The sequence below is a fragment of the Neovison vison genome, chromosome 10 (assembly GCF_020171115.1).
Source record: "Neovison vison isolate M4711 chromosome 10, ASM_NN_V1, whole genome shotgun sequence".
NCBI lineage: Eukaryota > Metazoa > Chordata > Mammalia > Carnivora > Mustelidae > Neogale > Neogale vison.
Window position 1 is genome coordinate 4,616,619 of NC_058100.1, and position 11,353 is coordinate 4,627,971.

Below are 11,353 nucleotides of genomic sequence, written 5' to 3' on the forward strand. Positions count from 1 at the left end.
GGCTCCCCGCTCAGAAGGGAGCCTGCTTCCTCCCTCTCTCTCTGCCTGCTTCTCTGCCTGCTTGTGATCTGCCTGTCAAACAAATAAATAAAATCTTAAAAAAAGAAGAAGAGGAAGTCAGGGTCTGCTGGGCGCAGGGCGAAGTGTCTGAGTTCTTTCATGCTCTCCTCACAGCCCACCCGTGATGCTGATCTCTCCCTACCCAGTCCCTGGTGCTCACCCAAACTCAGGCCTCTTTGCCCACCCCCGACTCCAGGATGGAAGGGAACAGCCCCCCTCCAACAGCGCTGAAAGTTGACCTCTGACCACAGAGCAAGGACTGCTCCTTTTCCTGGAGGAGCCCCCCCAGCCCCCAACCTACAGCCCTGCTCCCCCTGAGCTGATCCCCGAGATATGCAGTCTTAGCTCCCTATGATGTCACCCCCCTCCACTGCAGAAGGGACCCAGGGCTGCGGGTGGTTGGCGAGTGACCCGCCCAAACATTGCTGTTTGCTTTTCTCCAAAGGCACGGAGCACTGGCTTCCCCAATGATCGTGGCTCGGCTCATATCTGTGTTTTATCTCCCCTGCAGGACTCTGTGCTCTTTGAGCAAAGAGATCACGTATTAATAATCTTCATTTCCCCCATAAGGCCTGACATAGAGAACCCCAATAAATATTGAATGAAGGCCTGAATTTTAAAGATGGGTGTAGTATATGCATTCCCAAGCAGACTGCCCATTTTCCACCCCAAGACGGGATCCATCCTATTATTGAAAACATGCCTCTTGATCTGTAAGAGAGACCAGAGGCTAATAACCTTCAGAGCCAAGGGCATCGTTTTTCCTTGGCTCACCTAAATTTCTCTAGATACAACTTCAGTGCATTTTCTTCTAATCCACCTCTATGGCCACTGGGACTAAAACTCATTGCTTTGCACAGAGACAGTTACTAATTTACTCTCTGGGCTTCTCTTCAACAAATTTAATCCCAGACCCTTCATAGTTCTCTCCCCAGGGCCCTATTGCCCAGCCTGTTCCCTGTTCTGCCGCTCCTTGGGCTTTTTGCCAAGCTCTCCAAGGCCTCCCCCAGCTGAAAGGCAGGAATGGGACATACTGTTTGTTCTCCAAGGACCCATGCGCAAACTCACAGATGCTTACCTTCTGCCTACGCACGCAGGACGCACAGCTCTCTGCACCCATTCCCTCTGCTCCTTGGCAGACACGCTTGTAGGTGGCCTCCACGTGGGGTGACAGACTCCTCTGCTCCCACCTGCGCCCCTGAGCCCCAGCCCTGCAAATGCTCACCCACCTGGACACACACGCACTGGAAGGGACCACAGAGACCTGTGCTTTTTCCCCAAGGGTGAGCCAAGCTAGGCTGAGCCCTGGGAGCCCTCTTCCTCTTCCTCCTCCCCGCTCTGCCTCTCCCTGCCTCTCCCTGCCTCTCCCTGCCTTCCTACTCCAGTTCTTTCCATTGGGCCACAAGGAGCCAAACCTGCCTTCTCTCTACCTCCTCAGGGATTCTGCACTTCAAAGCTGAAGGCAAGGAGTCAATGAACCTGAACCCAAGTCTGCTCCTACCTCTTCCTGCCCTACTCGTAGGCACGCCCGCCTGTCTTCCCGCAAATCCGCAGTGAGCCTTACTTTTGCGCAGACCACACAGGGCTCTCCCCTCCCTCCCCAGCCCCCCTTCCAGCCTTCTGGAGCCCCAGAGTCTCCCATTCTCCACCTGCTGGAAATGAACCATGGGGGAGCATTGGAAGGAAACAGACAGAGGCGCTGTTTCCATCTCAGACCCAAGGTCAGGCTGGCTTGCTGAGACCCTGGCCTGACCGGGGCGCCGTGTCACTGGGCCAGGGGTTTGAGGAACGGGAGAGTGGGGTGATATTCATTCATTTGTTCAACAAATATTTATTCAGCACCGACAACGGGCCAGGCACCTCTCCACATCCACAAAACCAACACAAACCTGCCCTTAAAGAGTGTACATTCTGTGGGTGGAGACAGAAAGTAAAATACACCCAGAGGTGGTGATAGGAGAAAGGGGGGGGGCCGAGGAAGGAATGCACAAAGTAGGCTGACCAGGGACGGCTGCACTTGGAAGGTAAACTTTGAACAAAGACTTGAAGGACAAGCCCTGGTGAGACCTGGAGGGGACAGGGGTCCTAGCAGCAGTGGGGACAGTCCCGCAGGTGGGGCGTCAGGAGACAGCAGGGTAGGGAGCCCTGGAGAAGGAAGTGCCACACAGAGGAGATGCTGCCCCCCTCCCCTAGGTCTTGGACCCCGAAAGGGGAGAGGTCAGGAGAGGTGGAATAGGCCAGATTCGGCACAAAACTGTGGCCTCCCATGCGACAAAACACGCACCCGATTTTGGGGTATCGGTGCAGGCCATTTCCAGAAGGCATTTGCTGGAGCTGTGGCCAGGTGGATTGCAGTGGAGGAGATGGCTCACAGGGCCTGTGGGGGTGGCGGTCACAGCCAGAAGGGGGGCGTGCCCCTTAACCAAGCACTTCCCCCATCCCCTCTGTGTCTGGCTGGAAGCCAGTTGCTCTGGGTGGGGGGCCTGGCTGTTGCCTGAAGCATCTCGGAGCCCAGCCAGGCGGCACCTCTGCCCCCACGAGGCATCCACATGGATGCCGCTGCACCTGCATGTCTGTCTCTGGAGCCTTTGCTGGGCCAAGGACCGCACTTGCTGCCCAGGCTGGCAAAACCCCTACAGCTACAGGAGGTGGGAGCCAGTACCTCCAGTTTTCAGAGGAGGGGCACCCACCGCCCCCGCATCCCCTCCACGACCCCCCTTCTTACTGAGCCTCCAAGGGCACGAGATCACAGCCAGGTTGACCTGGCATCGAACCCACATCCCCCCTTTAGTCTTTACATGGCCATGGATGCCCTGGGACCCAGTGTCTCAGCTCTGGATCAAGCGGAGTGTCTCAGAATGTTGGGAAGCGCCCAGCCAAGGATGGGAAGCTGTAAACGGTTAAATCCGGGAAGGGTGTGAGTAGGTCAGTGTTTCAGTGTAACCATTAGTGAATTCAAGGTTTTCTCTGAAATGATGTCACTCTCCCTCCCTGTACTCCACGGAGAAAGCCTTCCAGAGCCAGAGATAAAGGGACAGAGTGACAGCTAATCCCTGGGAATTTGCATACAGGCGGCAGCCTATCTAATCTGGGCCTCAGCCCCTGCTGTGCAGCAAATTCCCTCCCTCAGGCGGACCCCTCCAGATGCGGGCTGAGCCTGAGGCGAGCAGTAGGTGCTCCTTGGCAGAGGGAGCCAGTGAGGCAGAGGGAGGAGAGACGTGAAGCCCTCTGGTTAGCAACCTCCTCAGCATCTGTCACCCCCTGGCACAGTGCTGGGGCTCTGCCCTCCGAAGGAAACACGCGCTGAAGTAGAGAGAGGGTGGGGGAACTTGGTGTGAGGGGCTGGCCCAGGCTCTGTCCCGTTCTCCCTATAAAGTCCCAGGGTCTGATGGGGAGGCTGTGGGGTCAAGATGACACCGAGGAGTTGGAAACGGGGGTGGGGGTGGGGGACATTCAGGCCTCCATCAGGGCAAGCTCCAGATAACCTAGTACCCCCCCCCCCGCCTCGTCTGCAGGCCCTCTTCCCTCCAGCTCACTCACAGCCGGGCCATTCCTCCCCAGCACTGCCAGCCTTGCCCCAGGCCCCCAAGCTGGCCTAGCCAACTCCCAGAGGCCGCCTTACCCCAGGCCTGCCTGAGGGGCCTCCTGCCTCCAGACTTGCCAGGACTCCCGGCAGGGCCAGCAGCCAGCCCCACCCTCCTGCGGTGGCGAAGAAGCCACTTGGGCTGGGCGAGGGGCCCAACCCGAGCACCAGGGTGGATGCCCGATTCCTAGGCTGGCGTGTGGACACCGCCCACATCTCCTGCATTTCGGCTCCGGGACCAAGGGCCATGGTCCTCAACCCAACCTCCCCTCCCTTAAACCTGGGGACGAAGGTGCCCGGGAAGGAAATCAGAAGATGGGGGTGAGGACTGTAGCCTTTCATCTCGAAGCCCTCTCCCCTGTCAAAGTCACGGTACTGGCCCCACACTCCTCCCTTCCCCGTGGGGGGCTCGGGGCCCCTGACACAGCCAGAGACCACCCAAAAAAGACAAGAGATATTTATTGAAATCAGCAAACTCAGGTTTTTCAAGCCCCAGCCCATGGTCGCAGTCCTGTCCCTGTCCCCTCTCCCCCGTAGCCACAGCACAGGGAATGGAAAAGGGGAAGCTGAGAGAGAAGGCCCCGCCAGGGGCAGACCGCCTCCATGTGTGGGGACGGCAGCCCAGCCGGGGCCCGTGGCCACCGCCACAGGCCTCTCCCTATAAATTAAGTCCCTGCAGCCCCAGCTAAGGGGCGAGGTGAAGGAAGGCCAGAAGGCAGGGTCTCGGACCCCCAGCCAAGGAACAGATTGAGGGCAGAGCTCAGGGCGGAAAGAAGCCAAAGGGAAAGAGAAGAGGTATGGGGCTGCAGGGTGGCAAGGCCCCCCACTTTTGGTCCCAGGAGGAAGGAGGCCAGTTGGTCCAGTTTTGGTGGGTTTGAAGAAGGGAATGTATTAGTAAGCACGGGGTGGGGGGGCCTGCCACCGGGCACCCCAGAGGAGGCAGGCCGGGCCCCCACCCTGGCCAAGGGAGTCTGAGAGTCCCAGGGGCTCTCGGGGAATGTCACTGCTAAAAAATATACATATATATTAACCATCCATGGGAAGGTGGGCACGGGGCTGGGGCGGGGTCAGAGGATCTGGCGCGGCATCCCGTAGCCAGTCATGCCGGCCTGGGACGCCCCGCGGTTGGTGCCCATCTGCAGCCCGATGACGTTCTTGCCCTCCTGCAGCTGGTTGTCCGAGAAGTTCCGAGGGTTCTCCTTGGACTTCCTGGGGGGAGAGGAAGCGCCGGTGAGGACGAGCCCGCAGACTGCCCCAGCGCACGTCTGCCCTTGGACAGGCTGAGGCTTCGCTGGGGGGCTCGGGAGCCGGTGTCCACCCCGTCTGAGAGGCCCGAGCTCTCTCAAGCCACCGCCTCGTGTCTCAAAGGGGACAGTCCCTTGCCATCCCTGGAGAGTTGCGAGGGACAGGAAAGGGCTTTGTGCCAGACCCTTCGCTAGGGACAGGCCTGGGCCACCGTGCCATACTCACTTGGGAAACCAGTTGGGATCCCCAGAGAACAGCCCATCGTCCCGGGCTACGGCCAGCCCGCCCAGGTTCATCAGCGTCCGCTGCACACAGGCCATATTCTTTCCTGGGAAGGGGGAGGGGCTGTGTTGGCCTCAGCGACGCTGGGGTCCTGGGGGCCAGCCTTCCACCCCGACCACTTAGGCCAGCACCTAACTTCCTAATGCACCTAATGGCTTCCTAATTCCTTTTGTCCCCACACCCTCCTCCCCGCCAGCCTCCCACAGGGCCCATCCCACCATGAAATACACACACACACATACCCCCTTTGTCTTCAGGGTGCCAGAAACCCACCCCGTCTCCCGGAGCTAGCTGGCCCCGCCTGGTGTCTGGTCTTCTGGGAGACAGTCCCCTGGCCTGACCCACCTTCCCAGAGGTCCACGGTCTGGAAGATGTCAGTGGTGTTGATGCCGTAGCGCTCGGCGGCCTGCAGGAACTGGGAGATCTGCTCCATCTGCTTGAAGGCCATGGTGGAGGCCTGGATCTTCTTCACCGGGGCCTGCCCCTCGGGGTACAGCCCATTGATGAGCTCACACAGCACCTGGGTGAGGACAGGTGTGGGGCGGTGAGAGCCCGCTGGCCGGGAGACAGAAGGCGTGCCCCCGGGGCTCCTGTCCCACCGGAACAACACACCCTCCCGAGGTCCTCTCCCCGGAGCACTTCTTCCCGGAGTCCCCCAGGGCATCCCCTTTCACTCGGTGGGTCCTCTGTGAGGTAGAGACCCAGGCTAAGGAGGAAGCGGAACAGACCCAGGCCCCCCAGACCCCCAGCGCTCCTGGCACTTCCAGTCAGAAGGGCTCAGCGCTCACCGTGCCATCCTTAAGCCAGTTCTGGAAGTTCTCGCGCCCAGGCTGGGGCCGGCCCACGTCCTTGCGGCACTGGGTGGTGATCCACTGGACCAGGATCTGTTCCAGGTCCGCATCGTACTGCTTCTCAATCTTCTGCTGCACCTCCCGGCTCAGGCCGTAGGCAGGTCCCCTGTTGGCCATTCCCTAGGGCAGTGGTGGCTGGAGAGAGGACATGGCGGGGCCCGCAGTCAGTACTCTGAGCCTGCAGGGACACACCCTGCATCCCCAGGGTGGGCCCCAGAGGGGAGAACCACGGTCAAACACGGGGCTCACCCCAACTCTGGCACAGGGCCCAAAACTACACTGCTCAGAGCTCTGGGGTAAGGGCCCGTGCAGGCCATCTCTGGGCTCCCCCACCCCTACGGCAGGCTGACCTCGCTGAGTGCTGCCATTAGACTTCATTCAAACGGCCCCACTACTGGAATGAAATAGAAAACCCACTGGAGTAGAATACGGCCTAAACGAGGCCCCTCATTCGGGGTGGTCTGCTTTAGCCAAGGCAAACCGGTCATTAGAACCGCAGCCGTGGGGAGGAGGAGGATTTGGGGAGAGGAAGACATGACTAGGGAACTTCTTCCAGGAGCCCGAGAACCGGACACACCCACCCTCACCACCGGCCTCTGGGCTTGACCGAGCACCCCCATCCGTGCCCGCGACTGTGAAAGCCGTGGAAGTTCTTGGTCCTGGAAAGCCCACAGAGAGACAAAGAGAGCACCCAGGAAAGCGGAAGGCTTGTGCGGGAAGATACTGTACGAATCAGACCCTACGTGACACAAACGTAGAGAAGAGTATGGGCAGAAGCAGTCCGGAAGCCTTCCTGGAAGAGGAGGTCTGAGTAGTCCCTTAAAAGATTTCAGCAGGGGGTGCCGGAGTGGTTCAGTGAGTTAAGCCTCTGTCTTCAGCTCAGGTCCTAACCCGCATCCCCTGCTTCCCGCCCCCCCCACCCCGCTCTGCCTGCTTCTCTGCCTACTTATGATCTCTGTCAAATAAATAAATAAAAAGAAAAAAGAAAAGGTTTTAGCAGGCAGAAGGAACTTCCCATGAGAAACCAGGCAATCAAAACCAATCCCACCTCCCCTCGATAAGCTACGGCGGGCAGAGTAACGGTGCCACCCAAAGGTGTCTACATCCTAACGCCCAGAGCCTGCGAAGGTTCCGTGGCAAAAACGGCCTTTGCAGGTGGGACTGAATGAAGGGTCCCGGCAGGGAACGGTGCACTCGATCATCCAAGATGGCCCAGAGTCCTCACAGCAAGGGGCTTTATACACACAGCAGGGGCCTTACAAGCGAGGGAGGGAGGCAGACAAGTCAGAGCGGGAGAAGAAAGAAGCTGGAGTGGGGGGGGGGGACGGGCCTCCAGAGGCTGGAGGAGGCAAGGCAAGGGGTTCTCCCTGAACTCCCCAAGGAGGAAGGCAGCCCCGCTGACACTTTGATTTGAACCTCTGCTGAGGTCCCGGCCACGTGAAACGGGTGTGGCTTTAAGTCACTGAATTTGTACTCATCTGTTACAGCAGGAATAGGGAACTGACCCAGGAGGTGGGTGGTATTTTTAGGGAAACTCTGGAGGGAAGGGAGACTTGGGGAAACACACAGGACGTTTGAACTTCGGTTGAGAACCTGTATTGGGAAGAACTGGGTGGTTTCCAGACCGCGGGCCCAGGGGCAGTCTGTCCCCACCTCCTACCTCACTGCCTAGGTCCCAGCCCCAGGATCCTGGGGCTCAAGTCCCAGGGATGCTACCCATGCAGGGGTGTGGGGGGTTGGGGGGTGGGCGGTGGGCCAGGACCACAGGGGCGACAGGACCTCACTCCCTGTCCCCAACCCTCTGTGAATGAATGAGCTTCCCTTTCTTCCCCTTCCACCGTGAGATCCAGCTGTGGCCCACAGGGCGGGGGAGGGGGGGACCCCCAGGCACAGGCACCTGTGCCCAAGGACAGGAAAGGAAGCCACTCCTACTCCCCACATCTGGCTCCAGGCCAGGTCAGAATGAAGGGATGAAGTCACTGTCTCCCTCCCGCCCACACACCCCAGGTTCAACTATCCTGCCACCCCCTCCAAGGGCCTCGGGCTCAGCGGTGGAGCCAGGCCCAGGGGCAGAGCCGCCCCAACCCCTTCCTGCTCTCAGCCCCTGGGTCTCAGGCCGGTCCCCTCCCCCACACTCCAGCCTGGCGGCTCCCTTCTACTCCAGCTTATCCAGCAGCACATTTCCGCCCCGATCCTCCCCATAAATCAGTTATTTTTATACCTCATTAAGAGCAACCCACCCTCACTTCCCCCCGCCTGAAGGCTGGCCCTGATAAATGCTGGTCTGGGCCTTGACCTACACCACCAGGCACACATACTCTCGGCTGGGGGAGGGCAAGCAGAGAGCAGCTCAGAAGGAAGGCGAACAAGACTGTCTCCTCCCAGCGCGGCCCCAGCAGCTCAACCTGGGGTCCGTGACACACAGGGGCATGGCAAGGAGACCTGGGGGGAAAAGAGGGGGATGGGGCTGCAGCCACCAGTAAGCCCCCTTTTCAATGTCCAGATCTCTCTTCTGGAGCAGCTTCACCAGGGTCCCCTGGGCCTAAGGGTTGTCTCTTTGCAGCCAAGTGGCCTGAGGCCAAGAGATCACAGTGGCCCAGGGAGAAAAAGGGCAGAAGAATCATTAACCCAGGCACCGGGTTAAGAGGGGAGGACAGTCCTGACGCCCTACCCTTCCAGTGTCCCCCCACAGGGGCAAAACAGACTTGGCCTCCCAGCCGCCCACCCCTCCTCCCCGCCCCAGGGCTCCGGCTCTGAGAGGATGCTGAGGGCCCCTTCCCCACTCTGGAGCCTGGACACAGCTGGGCCTGTCACAGCCTCCAGCCGCAGTGTCTTGGGTTCCCCCAGGGGCCACTGTCCTGGAACCTGGTAGGTGAGGAGCCCTGGGGCAGAGCTCCAGGAAGGGGCGGCCCAGCCAGCCTGTCCCCAGCTGTGGCTCAGCCCCGCCCGCTGGGCAGGCTCGAGCTGACGGGCCCCAGCTGGTGTGCCCAGCCGAGTGCCACCCAGGGGACCTTCTGCAGTCCTGCCTCAACAGAACGGAAGACAGCCAGGTGCCTGCTGGGGTGGGGAGCGGTATAGCCCCAAGGCTGGGGAGCCAAAGAGGAGACAAGAGCTGAGCCACTTGGGGGTCGGCCCCCTGGTGAGTAACATAAGCCAGAGGGGCCTACAGCTGCCTACAGCCGGGGAACAGCCCTCACCCCCACCCACAAGACCGCAGTGCTCCCACGAGGGGGAGGGGCAGGCCTCTCACCTCACCCCACCCCACGCAGATGCCAAAGGTCCGTGGCTGGGGCGTCTCACGGGGCGGGGGGGGGGGGGGGGACAAAGAGACTCTCCTTTCATTGTGCACACAAGTCGCAGGGGAACTTCCCAAGTCAGAATGGGGCTTAGGGCTACTCCGAAAGGACCAGATTGGGGGGGGGCGCCCCCAGAGGGTAGCGCAGAGGAAGCAGGCAGAGGCAAGGGTGGTGGACACCTGGGACCGAGGAGCCCCTCGGGGGACAGCCCCTCCCCATCAAGTCAGCGAGCAGAGCAGAAGAGCAGAAGAGAAAGCCCAAGCCGCACAAACAGGAAGCCGCAAGGCTAGCGGGCGGAGGGGTGAGGTGGGGCCGTTGCCATGGCTTCTGTGTACCAAACACAGGAACCCCGCAGGGTGGGGGCGCCGGGCAGAAACACGCACGCAACACCCATGCAGTGGGGAGGAGGCTCCGCGCCCGGGGGCCACACGCGGCCTCCGTGGAAAAGCCCGCCCCACCACCACCACCACGGCAGTTCCCAGGTGCAGGCAGGTGCGAGGGATCCCTTGTGGGGCGGGGTGGGGGGGTGCTAGGTCAGCGGCAGAGGCGGGGGTGGGGGGCTGGAGGCGTGGGAAGTTACACGTCGGGGGACAGAGAAGCGGCCTCAAGGAATAGTTCAGAAGCAATGCTCTGGGCACCGAGGGCAAGTCTGGAGTTAGAGCGTCCGCTCCCTGAAATCCTGGAGAGAGAAGGGCTGGGGCAGAGGGGAGGATCCCAGGCCAATCCAGGAGCAGCAGAGGGCTGGGGCGCCGGTTGGGGGCTGCAGCCGGACAAAGACCACCGGTTGCCCCCCGCAGGGCAGGGCCCCGCCGCCCCACCCTACCTTGGCCCCCGGGCGGCTGGTCTCCCGGGGGACCGAGGAAGGAGACATAGGCAGGGAGGGGCGCTGGGGAGGGGAGCTGTCCCTGCGCCCGGTGCTCTGGAGTCAGCAGTCGGGAGAGCCCAGCCAAGCCGTACCCGGGACCTCCCCCCACCCACCCTCACTCCCGCCACGCTCCCTTCTGCTCCCCAGAACTCCCCCGGCCGGGGCTCCAGCAGGCTCCGGGGGGCCCGCAGGGGCGGGAAGGCGGCCGTCCACTTCCGGTCCTGCAGGTCCGGCCCCGCCGCCTCGCCACGCCACGCCCTGGGCCGTTAAGGCCGGATGAGTCACCCACCGCCCACCGCCGGGGTGACGCAGTGGTCTGGGCAGCCCGCCCGCAGCCCGCCCGCAGCCCCCGCCGGCTTTCCCAGCAGCAGGGGGCGCGGGGTGGGGGCCCCGGCGGGCGCGGGGGCAGGAGCGCCCGCAACCAACCCCCTCCCCACACCGCCCGCCGGCGCGGGCTGCAGCCCCCGGAGCCCGAGGTCGGGGGGCTGTCCGCGCCAGCCCGAGACCCCGACTCGCCAGCAGGACGGCGGGCGGGAAGAGGAACGGAAAGGGCGGCCTCGGGGCCGCGGAGCGCGGGCAGCTCCCACACGTGCTCCTGGAACCCGGCACTGAGGGTCGCGGGGAAGCTCCGGCGCGCCCGCCCTCGGAGCACGCGGGTCAAGCCCCGGCGCCCGCCGCTCCTCTCCCCCGAGGGCCGGGTCCCCCCGCTCCGGACGGACGCCCTGTCCGTGCACCGGCAACCGGGGCTGACCTCATCGCCCAGCAATGCGGGGTCGGGGCTTGGGGACAGGACCCGACAGCACAGGGCGGGCGGTCGTCGGAACCTCGCCGCAGTCCCGGGAGCAAGCACCGGCCTCCCGCTTCCCGGGGCGCGCCCCCCGCCCCCTGCTCACCGTTGGCCGGTTGCCGCGGTACACTTCTGGCGGGGCCTGCGGGCCGAGTGGCGCGCGGGGCCGGGGCCGGGGGTTTTCAGCGGGGTCCCGCCTCGGACGGGGCGGACCCGGGGCGGGGCGAGCGCCCCTGGCTTTAAAGGCGCCGCAGGGCGGGCGCGGAGGGCAGAGCTTCTGCTGGAGGGGCGGTGGGCGGGAAGCTGGGCTGGAGGGTATGAGGAGTCCGAGCCTATGCGGGCCAGGGCAGCGGTCGCCATCCCGCGGGCCATGACAGCGGTCGC

At 62.5% G+C, this 11,353-nt stretch overlaps 1 protein-coding gene across 1 annotated transcript; it reads right to left on the minus strand.

Annotated features, from left to right (window-relative positions):
• Nucleotides 1–4,084: 4,084 nt before the first annotated feature.
• Nucleotides 4,085–11,147, minus strand: TAGLN2 (transgelin 2). The gene is made up of 5 exons (XM_044266660.1): nt 11,076–11,147; nt 5,959–6,156; nt 5,516–5,690; nt 5,114–5,216; nt 4,085–4,852 (listed from the first exon to the last, which is right to left on the minus strand). The coding sequence occupies exons 2-5, from the start codon at nt 6,136–6,138 to the stop codon at nt 4,711–4,713; spliced, it is 600 nt and encodes a 199-aa protein (XP_044122595.1). The 5' UTR covers nt 6,139–6,156; nt 11,076–11,147; the 3' UTR covers nt 4,085–4,710.
• Nucleotides 11,148–11,353: the final 206 nt, after the last annotated feature.